The sequence below is a fragment of the Pelodiscus sinensis genome, chromosome 5 (assembly GCF_049634645.1).
Source record: "Pelodiscus sinensis isolate JC-2024 chromosome 5, ASM4963464v1, whole genome shotgun sequence".
In the NCBI taxonomy this organism is placed as follows: Eukaryota; Metazoa; Chordata; order Testudines; family Trionychidae; genus Pelodiscus; species Pelodiscus sinensis.
The window spans coordinates 120,889,178-120,911,794 of record NC_134715.1 but is presented as its reverse complement, the minus strand read 5'-3'; the positions used below and the strand labels follow the sequence as shown (position 1 = coordinate 120,911,794).

Sequence of the window (22,617 nt, the reverse complement as noted above, 5' to 3'; positions counted from 1 at the left end):
CGTGCATAATGACCGCCTCCTCCCTATCCCAGAGCAATGATTTAAATGGAGCATGGATGTTTTCATTTTATTTTCCAAAAATAAAAAATAAGTTATTGACCTGGTGTTGCTCAGGTCCATAACTCAGTCTCCTAATAATATGTAGAAACTGCTGGCATGGTGTTCTCTTTGAGGTGTCCTGTATAACAGAACTTAGTTTCCTTATTGGGTGTGGCAGGATGATGTCTCACTCTTTTCCTCTGCTTTCTCTCTCTGCAGCCTCAGAAACATTGTTCTCAAATACCTCAGTGCAGTTGATTTATATTTGTTCTTTGCACAACCTTAGAGATCCACACATCATAAATATTTACACATTCAGTTCCCCTTAAGTTCTCTCTTTGGGAGAAGGAAGAGATCTTTACCAAGAGATCCTTCCTGGTCCTTGCTCTGCTGAACTGCCTCTCTTCTCTGCACTTCCTGTGCTGCCACCAATTTCCTTCTTAGTATTTCCCCAGACCATTCTAATTCATCTCTCTCCGGTCTAAGAGATGGGGGAGAGGGACTAATGGGATGTTTTAAGTGACCAGATTGCTGGCATAGCTGTTGGTTTCCAGCACTCTGTCGTACTAAGCTAGAGCTCAGACATTTTTTAAACTTCAAAGCATGCTGTAAAGCCCATCTCTTTTCCTTCTCCAAGGCTTCTGGGGGGAGAGCATGGGCTGTAGTAGAGCTATTTATTGGTAGTCTCTGCTTCTGTTAATTTTCTGTGTGTTAACTTATGGGGTAGATGCTATAGCATTGAATTGGATTTCTATATATTTGGAAAAAAACAAAAGAAAAAAATGGGCTTGGAAATTGGTCTTAGTCACCCCTCACATGCATTTGTATATCACAATTAAAGCACTAAATACACTCAAAACAAGGTAACTTTCAAGTTGTAATTATGTCTGAGGGGTAGCAGTGTTAGTCTGTAATTTATAAAAACAATGAGTAGTGAGTCCAGTGGCACCTTAGAGCGGGATGGGCAATAATTTTTGATGATGGGGGGGGCACTCCAAGAATTTGGAAAGGGATCAAGGTCTGCACTCTTCCATATTAATGGAGGTGTGCAATCTGGAATGGAGGTTGTGTGCAGAAGGGAGTTTACAGTAAGGGACTGGGATGCAGGAGAGGGTGTGGAGTCTTGGCGGGAGTTTGAGTGAAGGATGCAGTTGTGACCTGGGTTAGGGGACTATGGTGCAGAGGTTTGGGTTGTGACATGGGGTAGGGGACTAGGTTGTGGGGGGCGGGCAGAGGATTTGGATTGTTACCTGGGGTAGGGTCTTGGGGTGCAGGATCTGGGAGGGGGATATGGGTGCAGGAGGAAGGCGGAGGGTTTGGGTTATGTGGGGCAAAGGGTTGGGGTGTCAGAGGCAGGCTCTGGCTGGGAAACATACCTGCTTGACTCCTGGCCAACAGCTTTCTCAAGCAGATTCCCTTCCTGATCCACCTCCTCACCGGCTGCAGGGGCCGTGTGGTTTTTGAACAGCTAGGAACCTGAGGGCAGGGGGGATGGTACTTCGCAAGTTGCCTGTTAACAGGCAGCTCCCATTGGCTGAAACGGGCCAGTGGGATTGTCCTGGGGGTGGGAGCAGCTTGTGAAGGCTCACATCTGTTCAAATAGCCCCACAGCAGCTTTTCTCAGCAGCGTGTGGGGGCAGGCAGGGAATCTGTCTGAAGCTCAACTGGATCTAGCAGCTTGGTGGGCCAGATCCAGCCTGTGGAGGGTATTTTGCCCAGGCCTACCTTAGAGACTAACAGATATATAGTATCATGAGCTTTCATGGGCAAAACCCATTTTTTAAGATGAGCTTCAAGAAGTGGGTTTTGCGCACACAGCTCATACACTATATATTTTTATTAGTCTCTAAAGTGCCACAGGATTACTCGTAGTTTTTTAAAGTTTCAATTATATTATTTCTCAGCTAGACTGACACGCTCTCATTTGGAGGCGATGATCTTAATATGATGAGAGAGAGAGAGAGAGAGAAGTAAATTTTTTTTCATTATTGTTACTAGTGGCAGGGTGTTTGACCAGTTAATAACAAACCTTGCATTCCCTATTAAGTTCTGTAACATTTTTCTTCTGTACTTACTACCCTTCCATATGTGCTTGAAATGAACAATATAAGATGCAGATTTGTCAATCATCTAGCAGGACAAATTGCTTTTATTGGGGAGGGCAAGGGTGTTGGCATTCCCCTCTTCTGCTGGTGCTCTGGTTGCAGCTGCTCCTCAGCTCCAAACCCCTTTGAGAGCTTACAGAGCCAATAAGCTGAGGTCTTGGGGGGCAGCCACGGCATGGGGAGCCCTCCAGGCACTCAGCTACTAGCTCTACCCGCTGCCCGCACCCTGAGATACCCCCCCTTCCACCTGCACACAGTGCCTAACTGCCCTCTTCCTGCACCCTGAAGAGCTTTTTGAGTTGAGAACTCTCCATCTGCTAAGTTATATTTTTGATTGCATATTCCCACAACAGCCCTACTAAGGTGAGTCAAGGTGGAGGCTGTACTCCCTACCTGGACTCTGCTGTGCAGAGCTGGTGTGAAGTCCACCAGACCTTGACCGCTCTCCTAATAGAAGTCAAACTACGCCTTTGCTCAAGGGTCACCCCTTCCAGCCTTGCCCAGAGCATCAAGACACCCTTCTTTCCCCCCTCCCTTTCTCCCCCACTGAGCACTAGAGTTTTTATAGCACATCGTGGTGGTGGAGGTGGGGTCTCAGCAAGAAAAAAATGAAAACAGAAAAGTTCTATCTGTACTCTCCTTAGCTATAACTGAATGATATAGCATCAAAAACCACATTTAATATTAAAGCATATCTTCTCAAGTATATTAAAAAAAAAAACCTCTACCAAACACAGTGATTTGTTTCAGATTTACCTGTGCCATTTATGCTTGGGCAGTATAGGAAAGCTGCCTCACTAGGCCTTCATTATCTATGTGGGTGTGATCGCCCTCATTATATTGGCTTGAAGCTTGATTTGTGGTGCAGAATATGTCCCTTACTTTTATAGCGTCAATTCTCTTGTCCACAAACTGCCTTTTTTTATGCTTCCTGTAAATATTTTGTTTGGATTTTCAAAATTAAAAACATATTCTGTCATGTTCCATTGACACTATTTCTTAACTCATCTCCTTTCCTAAGAATCTAACAATCCCTCTAGTCACTCATGTGACTCACTTTTTAATGGAGCTACTTAAATGTTACTGTTTCATCTTTAAGTCTCTTTATAGCCTAGTGGGAAACCTTCTTAGACTGCAACGATTCTTTAATTTTCACTGGATTGCAAGGCACTCGTCAAATTCTCTAAATCGTTGCTGCAGCATCTGCCTGCTCAGCAGTGCTGTGTAGTCCAATATGCTGCTAAATGCTTTCTCATTCCAGCAGACAGTTTCTCAGTGACTTTGCTGTGATATTAAGAGTCAAACTTACTACCATGGTTAGTTAAATCCTTCACTGCCTAATTATTACTTGGACTTTATTTTGACTTTCTATTTAATTATTAAAATATGTTCTGTAAAGTAAAACTAGTGTCAGGAACCTGATTTCTTCTGGATGCTATCTGAAGAATGCTGGGCACAAAATCTGGTACGTGTTCTACCTGGCCCAAACTCCCTCACCTGTGAATCCAAACTAGAAGTGCTCCATATTTGAAACTTCCTTTGGAGGAGTTGAAGTTTGTGCATGCAGGCATTCGCAGGAACATATCCTTATTTTTAAAGTTCATAAAATTCTCCTCATGGATAAAGTTTATAAATATGCAATAAGATTGTCACTTGTTCTAAAACAGATTGAGAACTGTGATTTAAGGACCTCTTGAAGCCTACTGGCAGGGTAATTAGCAGTATACCCATGGGTTCACCTAAAGGGGTTATGTAGGATTTTTAAGAAGGCCTGTATCACAATGGTTATTGTAATCATTGGAAAATTCATGTATGAAAAATATGTAAGAAGTTATGTAAACATGCTGAAAGCTGTCTTCTCTAAGCCTTGTAGCTTGAAGGCAGGTTTCTTATTAAAGGGTAACAACATGCCTTGAGACAAACTTCTCCAGACCAGAGGTGGGAGACCTTTATCTCCCCTGTGAGACACACAAGACACAAAAGTCCACCATAGAATCTCTGAGCTTATTCCTTCAAATACTAATGAAGAGCATATTGAGGAAATGAACGGGAAGAGGTAGGTAAATAGGGGGTGGAATGGTAATCCTATTTTCAGGTAAATGTCAAAAGGTCTGGTCTTCTTTATCTGGAAGTCCACTACTATCCCTTAGTTCAGAGGCGGGCAATAATTTTTGATGCGGGGGGAGGGCATTCCAAGAATTGGGTAAGTGATTGGGACTGCACTTTTCTAGGATATTAATGGAGGGCATACAGGGTCTGGGACAGGAGGGAGCTCTGAGTTGGGGTTGGGTTGCTGGAGGGGTTGTATCTTGAGGCAGGGAATTGGAGTGAGGAAGAGGATGTCCAGTATAGGCTCTGTCTGGGAGGTGCGTACCATAGGCAGTTCTCAGCTCGTGGCCCAGTTTGACCCTCAGGCAGGCTCCTGGTTGCCACAGACCCAGACGCTGCTCAAAGCAGCCAGCTGCTAGGGTCAGCATGTGAGTTTCTGCTCAGTGCACCCCTTGGGAAGAGGGGTAGAGGGTCTCCGCAGACTGCTTGCACTCAGAAGCCTTACTCTTGCAGCTCCCATTGGCAGGTTCCTAGCCAATGGGAGGCTGCATGGAGGGTACTGGGGGGCAGAGCGTGAAGACCCCCTCCACTCAAGGGTTGTGCACTGCACAGAGACAGGTTGTCCCCCAGCAGCCTGCCACTTTGAGCAGCATCTGGGGCTGTGGAGGCCAAAGAGCCTACCTAAAGGTCCTTCTGGGCTGTGGTGGCCTGGATCCAAATGTTTGGCAGGCCATATTTTGCCTGCCCCTGCTTTAGCCCCTCAGGACAAGCTGGTAGTGGATTTTTTTCTCCTGAAAAAGGGACCTTAGTCATCTCAGCTGAAAATGCTGGCAAAAAGAGATATGGGTTAAGCTGTTCTGTACGAAATGAGAATGTCGTAATAGTTTAAATTTAGGCTTTAGAAAGCTTGTTTTTTTTTTTTTTTTTAAATGGCAGTATTTGTTTCTGATGATAATCTTATTTTGTCACTTGAATCTCTGTTCTTTGATGAACATACTTTGTTTCTATAATAAATCTGAATGGTATTTCTCAATTGAATCTTCTAAGTGAGAATGCACTATTCCTTAGGGGATAGAGGATCCGAGAATCTGTGAGTGTTTTGTGAAACAGGGTGCGGGCCCTATATGTCAACAGTATTGGACTGACGAGTGCTTATAACTAACCTGAACAGAGGGATCTGGGGCAGATCTGTTAAGGATGGTACTTGATCCTGCCGTGAGGGCAAGGGACTGGACTCAGTGACCTCTCAAGGTCCCTTCCAGTTCTATGAGATAGGTATAGCTCCATGTATTTGTTTATATTTATCAAGGTTTGTACATATGTTGCCAGAGGCTAGTGGAATTAGGAAGCTAATTCCCAGCAGACATAGGACAGACTCTCTCACACTAAAGGCATATAGTATGAAGTGCCTCGCAGCTCTGGGTATTCCCCCAGTGCCATATCAGCCTTATAGCAGGGACTCAAATATGCAGAGAAAATAAAAAAATAATTTTTGGGGGATGGAAACAAGCGAATTTTAGATTCCCACGAGGGGGTGTGTAGGTGTGGGTTGTTTTTCTTTTTCTTTAAGGAAATAGGTCGCCTTCCCTACCTATTTCATTTAATTTTAACCATTTACTCTTGGTATGTGCTAATTTCTACACTAAGTGAAATAATTTTGATATGACATTTAGCTTCTTCTCTGCTTAGATAATTCAAAACAGATCACACTTGACTCCATTATTTGAAAAATACCTAATAGACTTTCAATGTGATGTGTTTAGTGCAGTGGTCTCCAACCTTTTTAACCACAAGATCAATTTTTCATTTTAAGTGCAGTGTAAGATCTACCTCAAACCCAAATACCCTTGCCCAGCTTCTGCTGGCCATCGTTTCCCCATTACTGCTCAATGGGAGCTGTAGGAGTGGTGTCTGCAGGCAAGGACAGCACATGGAGACCCCCTGCTCTGCCTCGTTCTGGGGCTGTAGGGACATGCCAGCCACCTCCAGGAGCAGCAGTTACCACAGGGATAATGACTCCAGCCAGGACAGGTTAAGCATTTTAGAGCTCACTGCTCAAAAAATTAAATTTAAGCATAAGAGAGAAATGAAAATTATGAAATGCACATACCAGTCAAAACCAAAAATAACCCACTTTGCAAGCAGTAAAAAGAGTAATAACAACTCTCCACCTGTGTGTTGGGTCTTGAGATGAGAGGGAAGGACAGTGTGTGTTTGTGAGAATGACAGACACACACTGTGTGTGAGAGTAACTGAGATTTTCATTGCCAGCCTCCCTCCATCCCCTTCTCTCTCTATGGAGACAGTGTGCAGGAGGGGGGGGGGGGGGGGAGGGTCACCCTGACATCAGTGCCCCCCTCTTCTCCCTCCTACACTCTGCACAGCAAGCAGGAGGCTTCCGGGGGGCAGCACCAAGGCAGGAGACAGGAGCAGCACAACCGTAGATGGAGGAGCAACTGAAGTGCCAGCAGTTGATAGCTTTGTGCCCAAACCAGTCAGGATCACCTATGAGACTCCAAGATCTACTGGTAGATCCTGATCTACTGGTTGGTGACGAGTAGTTTAGTGGCAACACTAGTTGAAACTGGGAGGAGTGGCATTGTGCTAAGTACTCTAAGCACATAGTCCTTGCTCCAAAGAGACAGATGTTGGGGGGTGGGGGAGGGGGAGGAAACTACCATTGTATAGTTGGGAACGACACACACAGATTAAGACCAAAATTTTCAAAATCACTACAGGTTGAACTTCTTTAGTCCGGCACCCTGGGGACCTGACTGGAGCCAACCCACAGAATTTGCCGAACTACGAGAGGTCAATATTGTCTAGCAGCATTACCAATACTTTGCTGCTTACTGGGCTCTTAGAAGACATGCACATAAGAATGGCTGTACTGGGTCAGACCAAAGGTCCATCTAGCCCAGTAGCCTGTCTGCTGACAGTGGCCAGCACCAAGTGCCCCGCAGGGGTGGACTGAAGACAATGATCAAGCGATTTGTCTCATGCCATCCATCTCCAGCCTCGGACAAACAGAGGCCAGGGACACCATTCCTACCCCCTGGCTAATAGCCTTTTATGGACCTAACCTCCATGAATTTAAACTCTGTTCTCTTTAAACTCTGTTATAGTTCTAGCCTTCACAGCCTCCTCTGGCAAGGAATTCCACAGGTTGACTATACGCTGTGTGAAGAACTTTCGCTTTTTAGTTTTAAACCTGCTACCCATTAATTTCATTTGGTGTCCTCTAGTCCTTATATTATGGGAACTAATTAATAACTTTTCTTTATCCAACCTCTCCACACCACTCATGATTTTATATACCTCTATCATATCCCCCCTCAGTCTCCTCTTTACCAAACTGAAAAGTCCCAGTCGCTTTAGCCTTTCTTCATATGGGACCCATTCCAAACCCCTCATCATTTTAGTTGCCCTTTTCTGAACTCTTTCCAAGGCCAAAATATCTTTTTCGAGGTGAGGAGACCACATCTGTACACAGTACTCAAGATATGGTCGTACCATAGTTTTATACAGGGGCAGTAAGATATTCTGGGTCTTATTTTCTATCCCGTTCTTAATGTAAGCGTCAGAACTGATGACTGTAAGACTTTGAAACCGTGGGAAACTTGGTCATGCCTATGGTAAGTGGACATAAGGCTAACTAAAATCATGCAGAATGATGGATGTTGCTGGACCAGAGAGTGCCAGACTTGAGAGATTCAACCTGTAGTCAGTTTGGGTGTGCATGATGAGAACTCTACAAGGAATCTGTTTTTCAGAAGGGGAATGCTCAGTGTTTCCTAAAAATGTAGGCTCTACAAGGTGTGTCAAGTTGGGCCCAAAAAGGGGGAGACAACACATCAACTGATTTAAAAATTTTAACTCAAATAACTTGTCCACTATTGCACAGAAATTCTCTAGTAAAGTTATCTAAGTACATAAATTCTAAGGACTTACTTAATTTTTATCTTAGGTACCTTATGAAACACTGAACAAACGGTTTCGAGCTGCACAGAAAAATATTGATCGAGAGACAAGTCACGTTAGTATGGTTGTTGCAGAGCTGGAGAAGACATTGAGCAGCTGTCCTGCTGTGGATTCAGTGGTTAGTCTTCTTGATGGAGTAGTTGAGAAGCTCAGTGTTCTGAAAAGAAAGGTAACTTGTGTTTCTACTGTTTGTATTCATTTCTCATTTCACGGTGTTAAGTTCCCGCTCACTTTTATTCTTGTGTTCCAAAAATAAGTGTTAATGTTACTAGAAAGCCTATAGGGTATACTGTAAAGCAAATAGCAGAAAATGATTATATCTTACTTCACTGTGCTTATGATTTAGCATCACAGAAAATTTCTTGAATAGAAATAATATTAAATCAGGGCTGGGCACAATACTGCTGAATCTGCCCTGACAAGCTGCTGGATTTGGCCTGTGGGAACCACATCCAGGCTCCCTGCCTGTCCCGCCCCTACTTGGTGCTCAGAAAAGCCGTCTGTGGAGCAGTATGAGTGCTGTGAGCCCAAGGAGAGGGTTCTCACATTTTCCCCTCCCTTGCACAACAGGCCAATAGGACAAGCAGCATGTGAAGTATCCTCCCTTCTTCTCTCCTACCTCAGGCTCGCAAAGTTCAAAGCAGCACATAGACTTCTTTTCCAGTTCCTTTATTTAAAGAGATTAAAATATATAATGGGGAATTAGAGAAATTCCCTCCTAATCCAAAAAGAGGGTGGAATGGTGAACTGTTGTTTTTCTGCATTCTGTTACAGCTGCAGCCAGAGGCCCCAATTTAGGTTTGTTTTGGATTCTCTATAACCTTAAAGGAAAAAAAAATGTCTTGCCCCAAGAGCTTTCTTGTTGCAGTTAGTTTAAAGTTTCCCAAGAACTAAGATAACACTGCTGCCAATGTTCCCTTTAATTTTTTCCAACCATGTGTGGAATAATTTTTGTGTGGATGTGCCCCCGTAATAGAAACAAAACCTAACTGTGGAAATTCTTCTAATTAGCTGAGCAGCATTTGAATATCTCCTGAGCAGTCACGCAAGCACAAAGCTTACAGGGAACACTGATAGTGAACACTTACTGGGGAAAATCCCTGAAGCAAAACTCAGTTTAGTTTTCTTTCACTGTCTGTTCTGAAATGGAAGCCTTAGAATGGCGAACTGAAGAGATTAATAAGAGATCACATCACCCTTTTTTAGGGGGAATCCATAAAGTTTGATATACTTTCACATCTATGGCATTGAATTTGGTGATTAAAGCTACTTTGGTTGTCGTCCTTTGAATATTGGTGGCCACTCAAATAATACTCTTTACTTAAAAAGTAACATTGCAAACTTGCCTATGAATCAGTGAAGATTTTAAGTGTTTTGGGAACAAAAAGAATCCTAACAATATTGTTCAGCTTACTAGATTGTAGAATTATAAATAACAATGCAAAAAAAGTAAAAGTATTTTTTATTTAGAGGTGAATATGAACAGGGAGACGATGATGTCATATCATGTATCACACTCTCCATTGCACTAATGTTGCTGGAGAATGTAAACAGCAGTTACTAAAGTTAGGGATTTTTTTTTTTTAAAGAAATCAGCAGGCCTGGATAACTTGCATCCAAGAGTTTTTAAAAGATCTGACTGAGGTGGCTGAGCTGTGAATGTTCATTTTCTGTAAGATTTGGAATACTGGAGATAGTCAAGATGACTGCAAAAAAGATAATGTTGTACCAGTGTTTTAAAAAGAATAATCCAGATAACCTGGATAATGTATATAAGTTTGAACTCTTGACATTAGTCTTAAGCAAGATAATAGAGATGCTGATATGGGACTTGAGTTTATTGAAGAATCAAAAGACAGTAATGAAATTAATCCCACTCCATGTGGTGGTGTAGGGTGTGCATGCCTCTAGTCCCCTCTTCAAAGTTAGTATGGAGTTGCAAGTACTCCCTGCCTCAGAGTCCCTTCTTAGGAAGCCAGTAATTACATTAAAATATGTAGAATCTGTTTGGCCTACACAGAGTTGTGCTTATGTTTTTGTGGTCTTTCTATGTAGCAAGGTAGGGCACCGCTGGTACAGATGTTTACAGAGTTAGATCAGCCTAAACTGCCTTATTAACCTAACTGTGTAGGGTAAACCAGGCTTTAGTCTTTAAATTTCATCCCATGGCAGGAACCACAGCACTCCATGTGTAGGTGGGTGGTACATAGGCTTTGACATAAGGTGTGAATGGTTAGTTAACTGCTATGCATCATCTTTATCAGTTACAATTAACCTGCAGAGGCTGGAGCAGCACAGCCAGAGCAGCCCCCATCTGCGGCGGGCCTGGTCTGACCATTCCAGCCCAGCATGGCTAGAGTGGCTCTCCCCATTTACTTCCATTTAAGCTGTTAACCAGTGTATTGATTAAATGGGATTTTATATCCCTACTTTGGCATCTTATCTGTTTGTATCTGCTCCTGGGTAACTCAAGACCTTTCCAGGAATTCCTCTGCAGACATCTGGAAGTTAATAAGGTGATAGGTAACAGCCAGCATGGATTTGTAAAGAACAAATCAAACCAATCTGATAGCTTTCTTTGATAGGTTAACAAGTCTTGTGGATAAGGGGGAAGCAATGGATGAGGTATACCTAGACTTTAGTAAAGCATTTGATACAGTTTAATGTGACCTTTTTATCAATAAACTAGAGAACTACAACCTAGGTGGGGCTATTATAAGGTGGGTGCATAACTGGCTGGATAACCATTCTGAGAGTAGTTATTAACTATTCACAATCATTCTGAAGGGCATAACAAGTGGGGTTCTGTAGGGTTCTGCTTTGGGACTGGTTCTGTTGTATATTTTCATCAGTGATTTTGATATTGGCTTAGAGAGTACTGTTAAGTTTGCAGATGATACCAAGGTATGAGAGAGTTTGCAAGTGCTTTGGAGGATAGGGTCATAATTCAAAAAAATTGTCAGATCTGGACAAACTGGAGAAATGGTCTGAGGTCAATAGGATGAAGTTAAATAAGGGTAAATGCGAAGTACTCCACTTGGGCACGAACAATCAGTTTCACACATACAGAATAGGTAGCGACTGTCTAGGAAGGAGTACTGCAAAAAGGGATCTAGGGGTCATAGTGGAGCACAAGCTAAATGTGACTACACTATGGGGTTTTTCCGGGATACCAGAGGTATCCTGGAACAACGCAGAAACGGCTAGGGAATGCATCTGCTCTTCTGCTTTTTTTTGGGGGGCTGGGGGTATGGAAGGGCAGACACATTCTTTCGGAAGCCCTGTCTTCTTCCTTCCAAGAGGAGGAAGGGCTCTTCCGAAAGAGTAGGCTTTTCCAAATTTGTAGATGGCCAAATTTCGGAAAAGCTTCCTCTGAAAAAACTATCAGTTGTGTCCTTTTTCTGATAGATCATTGTAGTGTAGACAGCCTCTGAGTCAGCAGTGTGACACACTTGCAAAAAAAACCCAAACATGATTCGGGGATCCATTAACTGAAGTGTTGTGAGCAAGACATGAGCAGTCATTCTTCCTCTCTCCTCTGCACTGAATAGGCCTCAATTGGAATACTGTGTCCAATTCAGGGCACCATATTTCAAAAAAGATATGGAAAAATTGGAGAAGGTCCAGCCAAGAGCAACAACAATTATTAAAGGTCTAGAAAACAAGAGCTATGAGGCAAGGCTGAAGGAATTGGGCTTGTTTCGTTTGGAAATGAGAAGATTGAGAGGGGACATGATAGTGGTTTTCAAGTATCAAGTATTTAAAAGGGTGTTAAAAGGAGGAGGGAGACAAATTGTTGTCTTTGGCCTCTGAGGATAGGATAAGAAGCAATGGGTTTAAACTGCAGCAAGGGAGGTTTAGGTTGGATATTAGGAAAAACTTCCTAACTGTCAAGGTGGTTAAACACCGGACTAAATTGCCTAGGGAGATTGTGGAATCTCCATGCCTGGAGAGATTTAAAAGCAGTGATGTTTATATCACTATCAGGGATGATCTAGATCATGCTTGGTCCTGCCGTGAGGGCAGGGAACTGGATTTGATGACCTCTTGAGGACCCTTCCAGTTCTTGTATTCTATTATAGATTTTTTTATTCTGCTTTTCTGCAGAGGAGGAGGCAGCATTTATGCTCTCAGTTCTTTCCTTACTGGCTAGTCAGCCTTGTCCCACCATCTCTGAAATGATGTAACACCCTTTTCCTTAAAGATACAATAACAGGGTCCCTTCTAAATGCTACTTCTTCTTGTATCCATTTCCACTATCTCATAGTGATTTGTAAGACCACAAAAACTAGTTGAAGACTGCTATCCAATTCTCCCCACCTTCCCCCCCCCCACCATTTTTTTTCTTATACAGACTAAATAAGCCCAGTTCCCTCAGCCTCTGCTCAGAATGCATGTTTGAACAATTTACCAAAGAACATGGTGGATTCTAGACCTTTTCCCCTCCTCTTCATCCTCGTCGTCTTAGTTAAATAGTGAGTTGTAGCAATCATTTCACCTTTTGGTCTGTTTTTATGCTCCACTAGGGTTTGATAGACTGTCTGAACAGCTTTGATGCACCCATATAATGAGTGCATCTGCCTTTGGGCTGCCTCTTGGCTGGAGAAATTTTTATCCCAGATGTTACAAGCCACCCAGAGAGCAGTGTTCACTGGAACGTATTGTGACGTGTCTGAAAAGTGTAAGACACCAGTGGTGGCCCCACTGGTCTATAAAACAGCGCAACCATAAATGTCTGTGTGAGGAATGAAGTCATTCAACTTCATACCCAATATACAACATTGGTATTTTGTTTGGCAAGCCTCCATCTTTGCTCAATCTGAGCAAGTGTCCATGTTTTGTAATGGTACTGTAGTACATAGAGAATCAAGCTTGGATAGATTCCAGACTTGATTGTTGAGCTAAAATGTTGATTACATGTTTCTCATAAATGACTCATAGCAGGTGCTGCAATACCAGTCCAATGGATTTGCTGCATGTGAGAATTGGAGGAATTAGTCAGTATAGAACCCAAATAGCAACAGCTGGAGACTGCTTTGACAGTTTCCTTATTCAAAGAGATTGAATTACAGGTGGACCTGATCCTAGCTAGTGAAGTTGTTTCTTTGGCCATGAAACTTGGAGGTTGACTTTGTCCGACTCCTCTATTTGTTGGAGTGCCTTGTGAAACGTGATGATGCTCCTCTAGTACAGAGCCCCAACTTCCACATAATCAAGGTCTGAGAGCAAGAGATCACTGAACTTAATGCCTATGGATCTGATAGAATGCTGCACTATGAAATCCATTGCCCAAGAAAAGAGTGCATGGATCAAGTCTCAGTCCTACCTGACACCAAATACTCATTTTAAAATGTATTGATATCCAATTCCCCAGACATACATGGCAGCAGTTCCATTATGCAGCTTGCTAATCAAGCCCAACAGATTGTTTGGGATACCTACACCCTTTAAGAACTTCCAAAGCAGGACTCAGCTGAATAAAATGCAATCTTAAGGTTCATATATGCTACATACAGGAGCTTCTTGAACTCTGTGTCTCTCTGACAACAAGCAGAGGGCCAAAATGGCATCTAATGTGACTATAGTCCTCACAAAGCCTGACTGTTGGGGAGTGACTCTTCTAACGTAGCAGTGACTCCAAATATACCAACAGAACATGGACAAGCAGCTTCCCTGTCCTGGACAAGAAAACAGTTGTTCTATATTTCTAATATTTACTGCATGGTCCCATGCCCATATAAACTGAGCTCACAACAGTCCAGCCAGGTAACTGGAAAGATTCTAGTTCTCTACATCAGGTGAAAGTTGGCAAGAAGGGATTTCACCCCGGGAGTCAACAGTACATTTTAGCAGGTTGGGGAGGTGCCATCAGCACCAGCTACAGATCCATTTTTCAGTTTTAAACTTTGCCAATGCACAATTTGCAATCAAGGCTGGATATTGTTTATAAATGATATACTGTAGGACTTAGTTTGGAGGAGCTTTGTGGCCTGTGTTATGCAGTTCATACTAGATGAATTATCATGGTCCCTTCTGGCTTTGGAATCGATGATGTTATTTGGACACAAAGGGCCCGATTTTCAACTTGTATAAATCAGTGTAACTCCATCAGTTTTAATAGAGCTATGTACATTTACAGCGGCTAAAGTTCTGGTCTGAAGTGCCATCGACAAAGCTGTAGAAGAGACTGCAAAAAGAGCACACTTTATCCTTGACTAAAGCACTAGGAAAAGATGGGTAGCTATGTCCTTTTCAATCTGTACATTTATTCTGATAGCTTTAAAGCACATTCTTCCCCAAAAAATCAGATACAAGACATATGCCTGAATCTGGAATGTAATTTGTATAAATAATAAGGCTAGAAAAGAGCCTAGTTAGTATCTTGTGCTACAAAGAATCGGCAATACAAAGAGAACAGTGGTCTGTATGATAGACCATAACCAGGCTGGGGTTTTGCTTTGAAGAATAGCAACGTATATACCTGGAACCAGCCCTTCTGAGACAACTTTCTCACCTGACATTGGCTGCATCCAATAGAGATGCTGCCTTTTACTCATAAATGTGAAGGAGATGCTGCCAGAGTATCATCTGCTACAGCCCCTTGATTAAAGAACTTGTAGGGACTGTCTCAGGTTTGATCTTCATGCAGAGGTGGATTAACTACAGTGACAGGAGAATACGGGAGAATTACCCTAGAGGTGTAATAGTGTTTTCACTGAAGTGCTGCAGTGATGCAGCTGTACCAGTGCAGCATGTTAAATGTAGACCTGCCTTCAAACTTTGACTTGATGCTGAATATCTCCTTTGTTGGCCTTGATTATTTCAGTAGTGAGAATGGTTAGAACCAAGAGAGTCACTTTGACCTGATAGTCAAATGAAAACCTCGTCAAACTTCAAACCTTGAGTCAAGGTCTGACAGGATTTAGTGTGTCGCTTTATTCTAAACAAAAACATCCAACAAACTGAGATGTAATTTGGACACAAAGCCAATTCTCAACTGGTGTAAATCAGTATAACCCCATGACCTCTAAAAGAGCTATGTAAATTTACTATGACTAAAGGTTTGGTCCAAAGACTATGTAAAGATTGAAAATCTTCAGTAATAATAGTATTTCAGGCTTCAACTCCTATGCACAGGTCTGAAACCTCTTATTGAGGTGGATTAAAGGTTATTGTAAATTAGTGGGCAGGACAGTCTACATAATACCAAAGGACTCTGGTAACATTCCACATCCTTAGGGCAGGTTTATTTAATCAAGAGAACTATACATAAGGTTAAAAATAACACAGAACATGTAACAGGTCTTTTCACACTTCTAGGAATGGAGAGAACACTGCACTTTCTGACTGTCAGAAGTCCCGTCTAGGGTTGCCAGGTGTCTGGTATTCAACCAGACAGTCCAATTTTTGGGGCCTCTGTCCAGTAGAAAACTTCAGAAAATACTGGCCATGTGCAGTGTCCAGTATTTTCTGGTTTTCCGGCTGGGCGCCCAACGGAAGCCTGGTGGGGACAGGAGGCATGGCTGGGAGGCGGGGCACGATAGGTGCTGGGAGCCTCTGGTTGCATCTGACGTAGGAGTGATGCCTTGGGGAGGAGGAGAAGACCTGTCCATGCTCCTTAGCGCTGTTCAACCGTGTTGTGGAGCCGTAGCCAGACTCGCTTGTGCTTTGCTGGGACTGTGCATGGGACAGGCAGCGCCCTGGGATCTGCATGTGCCCAGGTCAGTCCCACTACCCGCTGGCCAATTCTTCCCTCCCTCCAGCCAGCCAGCTCTGCTCCCCCCCACCCCCCGACCCCTTCCCAGCAAGTCCTGCTTCCTGCCGGTCGGTTCTCCTCTTCCCAATCTCCCCCAGCCAGCCCCGCTCCTCCCCAACCCCTTCCTGCCAGCTGCCCCCCCCATATCCCCCAGCCAGCCCCACTACCCCTGACCGTCCCCGCGCCCCCCCCCCCCCCGGACCAGCCCTGCTTCCTGCCAGCCACGCCCCCCCGATCTCCCCTAGCTAGCCCCGCTGCCCCTGACTTCCCCCCATACCAGCCCTGCTCCCTGCCCCCGCACTTCCTCCCAGCCAGCCCCGCTCCCCTCCTGGCCAGTCCCCACCCACAATCAAGTGTGTCTGGTATTTTTTCTGAAGCTACCTGGTAACCTTAGTCAAACATGTGGCCCACAGGCTGCATGCAGCCCATTCAAATTTTTTTGTGGCTTGCAACTACAGCTTCATAAATTATCAAAGTGCGGCCCACCTGGTTACATTGTTTATAATAGGGGTGGCCAACCCTCGGCACTCAAGCTGCATGTGGCTCTTGGATTAAAGAAATGCAGCTCCTGCTGGTTCTGAGCCATGCGCCCAGACTGCTCAAGCTGGCCGCTCTGTGCACGCGTCCCAGCGCCTAGGGGGAGAAGTGTGTGGTGGTGGCAACGACAACTCCGGGACCCAGGCATTAGGTTAGAGCGGGGGGGAGAGGGTGCCTGGCTCTGGGGGAGGGGAGGCGGATTGGGTTACAGCGGGAGGGGGGGGGGGGGCGGAAGCACCTTAAACTCAGTCTTCATGGATGCAAATAACAATTGTACATATCAAATTATTGTATTACATTCAAACAAGACCTGACAAAATATTATAAATATACCTAGAACATAATCTATAGTAACAAATCATTATTCTTTCTGATGGAAGTACCTTTTCTTTGGTGGTCCTGAAAGCTCTCAGTTTTCGTTTGTGCGGCCCTCCGTAGGCTTCAAGTTTGACATGCCTGCCCTGAACCCTAAAGTATCTTCTGATACATATTAGTGCAGTGAGGATAAAACTGTGCCCAAAATCTTTATTATATTGACTTTAATGAAAACGTACTGAATATTTCTGTGGCACTTAGACTAAAAACTGCCAAAACTATTTGAGAGCAAGGTCAATGCAATGAACTCCACCCAAATTCTGGTATTAAAGCCAGATAGCAGAAATCCTTGTTAGACTCCAGACAAGTGTGTTGTGTCTCTATAGATGCTATGTATAATTCTTTTTATTATGAGACAATCTTTCTGTTAAGCAGCCACTGTTCTTGTCTGTCTGTCATGGGATTTTCAACTTGCTGCTCCTGTGCACGTGCCAATGCGGCCGCCCCTGCCAGCTCCTGCAGGCGTGCTCTGCCGCTTGACTCCTTGCCACGCGGCTCCTGGTTCTCCGCCCTTCCCCTTCCCCCCCCACCCCCCGGGTCCCAGCAGGCCACCCCCATGAGCTTCTGCAGGAGCTCTGCCACCTGGCTCTGTGCCATGCCTCACGGCTCCCAGCCACGCCTCTCTTCTCCCCCCCCCCCTTTCTGGCCAGTTCCGCTCCGCGCGGCTCCAATACCAGGGATATGCTGAGGCGGCAGGCTGACTGTGCCAGCTCCTGCAGGCGTGCTCTGCTGCCTAGCTCAGTGCCATGGCTCCCCTCCAAGTCTACGTCACACGGCTCCGCTCTAGGGTTGCCAGGTGTCCGGTATTGACCTGGACAGTCCGGTATTTTCGCCTCCTGTCTGGTTTTTTTTCAGCAAATACTGGTACTTACCTGGTCCTGCAGGGAAGCTGACTGGCCCAGAGCAGGAAGCCAAGATGACGGTTGGCCGCCGTCAGCCTGTTAGGGCCAAAAAGCCTCAAAGGCATTTCTTAAAGGGTCCATGTTTTTTTGTTAAATTTAAGTTTTGCTCAACTACTTTGGTCTCCCCCCTTTTATTTTTCTCAACAGAATTTTTCCCCCCGTGTTTTTTTGGGGGGGAGGGGGAGGGGCAGGGTGTTAAGCCATCTGGCAACCCTAGTCCCTTCCTGGTTCCTTCCATGGTAGTGTCACCGCTAATGATCTGCAGCTGCTGTTTGTGTCACGCACTCCTTTCAGACTTTGCTCCCTGAAATCACTCCCCTCAGTCTTAAGGGCTGAGCCTTGAAACAGTGTGGAGGGATGTTTACCTGTCATGAACACTCTTCTTTCTTTATTGAAGAAAGAGTCTCAGCTCCCAATATGGAACTTCAACTGGTTTTCAATTTTCATTTCACCTCCTTGTGACTCTGTTTATCCATTTGTAAAATGGAGGTAATGATACTTAATTTCTCCTTAAATTGCTTCAACGTGTATGGATGAGAAATCAGTATTCGTTTTGCAAGCAGAACTCAGATATCCGTCATTAGCTCAAGAATGTTTGAAAGCCTGCCAGTTTAGTTCTGCTTCTTCAGCTAACATAAAAATTTAGATCCTTGGATATAAAACTCTTCAAAAGTGAAACCATTAAAGTTAACTTTTCTGGTGCTGCTGAACGTTAAGCTTGATATGTGTTCAACCTTAGGGCAGGTTTTTGGGAGAATCTGCTTCAACTACTCCAGTCTTCTTGCATCCCTAACTTGATCCCAGACCTGTGACAGGTAAAACGTACAGGAAAAACATGCACCTATTCCTGGATACTGTGTACTGCTATATTTTGTGCTGTGAAAAGCCATCTCTCTCACTTCAGCCCAGCTTGGAGAAGGACTGAATACTGAGTCCTTATAGCCAAGAAGGCTAATGGCAAATTAGAGTGCATTAGGCAGAGCATTACCAGCAGATCTAAAGAAATGATTATTCCCCTTTATTCAGCCACATCTGGAGTATTGCGTCCAATTCTGGGCCCTTCATTACAGAAAGATTGTGGGTGCATTAGAGAAAGTCCAATGGAGGGCAACAAAAATTATTAGGAGCCGGAGCACAAGACTTGTGAGGAGAGGCTGAGGGATTTGAGCTTATTTAGTCTACAGAAGAGAGGAGAATTTGATAGCAGGTTTCAGATACCTGAAGGGGGGTTCCAAAGAGGATGGAGAGAGCAGAACAAGGAACCATGGTCTCAGGTTGTGGGGTAGGGGCGAGATCTAGGTTGGAGATTAGGGAAAAATTAATTTACTAGGAGGGTGGTAAAGTACTGGACTGGCTTACCTAGGAAGGTGGTGGAATCTTCATCCCTAGAGGTTTTTAAGTCCTGGCTTGACAAAGCCCTGGCTGGGATGATTTAATTGGGTTTGGTCCTGCTTTGAGCAGGGCACAGGACTCGATCACCTCCTGAGATCTCTTCCAACCCTATGATTGTATAGTTCTTTGAGGGCATCTCTGGTGTGCATGTCACTGGTTCTGTTGGGAGAAGTCCCAATTCTGCATTTCTCCTCTACCAACCCCTTTAACCTCTTTTTAGGGCTATTAGGAGAAGATACTGATACTTTCTTAAGTCTCTCTGCTACAATTTTGTTGATGAGGTAAGTTCTGGGTGTCACTTGTGGGGAAGTGTGGTTCAAGTGGCGGCTGCTCTGGTGCCAAGGTAAATTCAACCAAGGGGATGCATACGTCTTTTCAGGTGAGTTGTATAGAGTTCGGCTTTTATTGTCTTTGCCTCAGAGTGTTATTTTTTCAGATCCATATGTTCTTTTTTTGTCAAGTCAAAAGTATTTTCTTTAATAATACTCTCCTTTGCTAAATTGGAAGTGCTCACAACTAATGTTCCCTCTTATTTCCATCCATTTGTGAAATAAACTTTATGTACACCAAGGCAGGTGTAGATGTGCACCACCAGTAGAAACACATGCTACTGAATGTTGGCCAGCATTTAAATTTCTCCTGGGTGTCCACCCAAACACCAGCTTACAGGGAACACTACAGTCACAACTTACTTAACAAGAGTCTGTTTAGGTTTTCGGGTTTTTGTTGTTTTTCAATTTGTCTCAGACCTTACACTTGAAAAATTCTGTAGGAGAAATGAAACTCCCTAATGAGTGGGAGTTAGCTCAGTTACAGTGAACCATTCTCTCTCTCAAAAAAAATTCTTATAATAATTGTTATTCTTAATTCCTTATGTTTGGGTTAATATAACAGGTTGAACTAAAGCGAGGCTTAGGTCAGTCAAGAACTAGGGAAGTTTACTTAGTAGGCACTGATTGCAGTGTCTTAACAAGGCCAAGATGAGGCATCCCAAAACTGTCATTCCCATGAATAGTCTTGTCATTTTTAGTGGATTTCCATGTAAGAGTGTGAAACACTTTTTTTTTTTTAAACTGGGGTCTTCAGGAGAAAAAACTAGAGAAGTTAAACCAGTACATCTTCCATATGCTGCTTTCCCATTCTTTCCCAAAACTGCCATTAATGGCTTTAAGCAGGTTGTGCCCATTGACTTTTTATGTAGGATCTGAATGGGAGGCTGGTATAATATGTAGCAGTCATAAGTACCTAGCCTTAAGTTGCAAATGTGGCTGTAATTAATTGCTAACTAAAGTATGCAGTATGATTAATCAGCCATCTAATTGTGGTAGGATGGCGGGAGAGAAGTGTGTGATTGTGGTAAAAATAGCATTACTGTGGAAAGAGGCTTTCATTGTGCTGACTCTGTGAGCTAGGCATATTGTAAGAGTGGCTGGGAAAAACTTGTCCTGGCTTGATTAACGTAAAGCAGTAGGTAAAGGGTCTAGCAGGAAACCCATGTTGCTAGGAGCATTGGAATCAGGACACCCTCTGCAGAAGTCCTCAACGAGTATGGAATAAAGATAATTCCTACTGATTTTTAACAAGGATGCTGAGACTTGATTCTAAATGGATGTGAGGTCCTTGGTTGAAAAGTGCTGTAAGGACCAAATTCTCTGAGTCCATTAATGCAAGTGCCAGTACATAGCTCCACTGCTGCAAGAGGATGAAAGAAAGCAAAAATGGAGAGGTCATACAGGTTGCTCTGCACTAGGTTCCTGAAGAGTAGCATAGCTGTATGGGGAAGAGGACATGATGGCTGACGAGATGCAAGATCAGTATGTTTCCACTGTTACGATCCATTGGAAACAAACGTTTATAGAACCGGGGGTGGGGGGGAAGTTGCATAGTAAGACATGGTAGCAACTGCTACTTCAGTGATCACATTTATATTTTTTCTATTTTGTAGCCCACAGGGCTAGGCTGAGATATATAAGCATCTGTTTTCTGTATTGGTCTGATTTTGTTTTTGTAGTGAATAATTTCGGTACATGTTACTTCATATACTTGTCTGTAAATGCAAGGAACCTACAGGCCTGTATCTGTATGATTAGCTAGAACAAGGTCACAACCGCCTGCTCTATCCCAACTTCCTCCCAGACTTCAGTCTCATTTCTGCACCCCAGTCCCTTACCCCAAGCTCCCTTATGAACCCAACCTCCATTCCAGACCTCGCATCTCCATTAATATAATGGAAGAGTGCGGCCCTCAGCCACTTTGCAAAATCTTGGAGTGTGCCCTCCCCCCCCATCAAACATTATTGCCCACTTGTCACGGGGTGCATCCTCCTGGTCCTGGGGAGGGACACACCCCTGTGATATCAACCTCACCCTTGAGTGTCCCTTGCTCAGGGGAAATACGGCCCACTGGCCTAGTCCCAAAGTTCAGTGGTCTTCCTCTGGAAGATTTTCTGGCCTGGAGGCCTACTCCTTTGGTGAGTCTCCCCTGGCTATCAGGGAAGCAAGCTTTGCAGGGCAGGGAGGTAGGGGGACCCAGGCTCTCCCGCTCCTCCGGGTCCCAACCTAGGGCCCTGTTGGCAGTGGACACTTCCACTACCTGCTCAGCGTGCATCCCCCTGAAGTGTGCTGAGGTCTCGGAGGGACAAACCTCTGCCCTGGGTTGCTTCCTACCATCCCTGGTGTCGGGGCTGTTGCTGAGGCCACGGCGGCTGCTGCCTGGGCTGTGGCTCTTGGGGCTGCGGCAGCTGCTGCCTGGGCTGTGGTGGTGGCAGCTGTGGCTCCTGGGGCTGCTCAGGAGCTCTGACCCGACCACCTGCCCTGCTGGCAGTCGGCCCAGACTGAGCTGCTCCCCTGGCTTTTATACAGCTCCAGCAGTTGGAGTTCCCAGTCTGGGAAGAAGGGCGGGACTTCCTCTGCCCACAGTGACTTAGCCCCCTCCCCTTCAGTGCGGGGCATATCTGCCTCGTCACACCACCCCTGTTCTAGAACATGCCAGTAACCACAAGGTCTATCGCAGAACATGGATATTGTGATCTAAGCCAAAGAAAATGGTTCTGAGGATGAGATAATCAGTATTATGTACATAGATTAGCTACTCAACACTTAATCCTCATCTCTAGCAGTTTGGGTTTGAGGAAACTGGACCACTGAACTCACTGGGTATACCAGAAATGAAGCTGTCCTCTGTCACGTGCTATCAGGTTTCCAAGGAAGGGTGTGAGTTAGCTAATTTAAGTAGCGTTTTAGACGAGGGATGTTACCACCAGGAACTGTAACTGTCTTGCTTCTATGTGGCTCTGATTTAGAGCTTTGATTACTCATTTCTTTTAATAAAAATCTTAAATTTCCTTTTGTTCTCAATGTGAGTGTCCTGGTTATGCTCCTTGTATTCTCTGATTCTGTAGCCCAAATTTGGAAGAAAAAAACCAAACAAGTATCTTCTGGTTAGATAATTGGCAAGCTGTAATATATTACAAATTATAAAT

General features: G+C 44.3%; 1 protein-coding gene across 6 annotated transcripts in view; it reads left to right on the top strand.

Annotated features, from left to right (window-relative positions):
* MAEA (macrophage erythroblast attacher, E3 ubiquitin ligase) overlaps positions 1 to 22,617 on the top strand; it is a 117,700-nt gene that overhangs the window by 19,157 nt on the left and 75,926 nt on the right. For all 6 annotated transcript variants that reach the window (XM_075930929.1, XM_006122904.4, XM_006122906.4 and 3 more), the window contains exon 2: positions 8,161 to 8,343. In XM_075930929.1, coding sequence (XP_075787044.1) covers positions 8,161 to 8,343 — 183 coding nt within the window. The remainder of the gene's footprint in view (positions 1 to 8,160; positions 8,344 to 22,617) is intronic.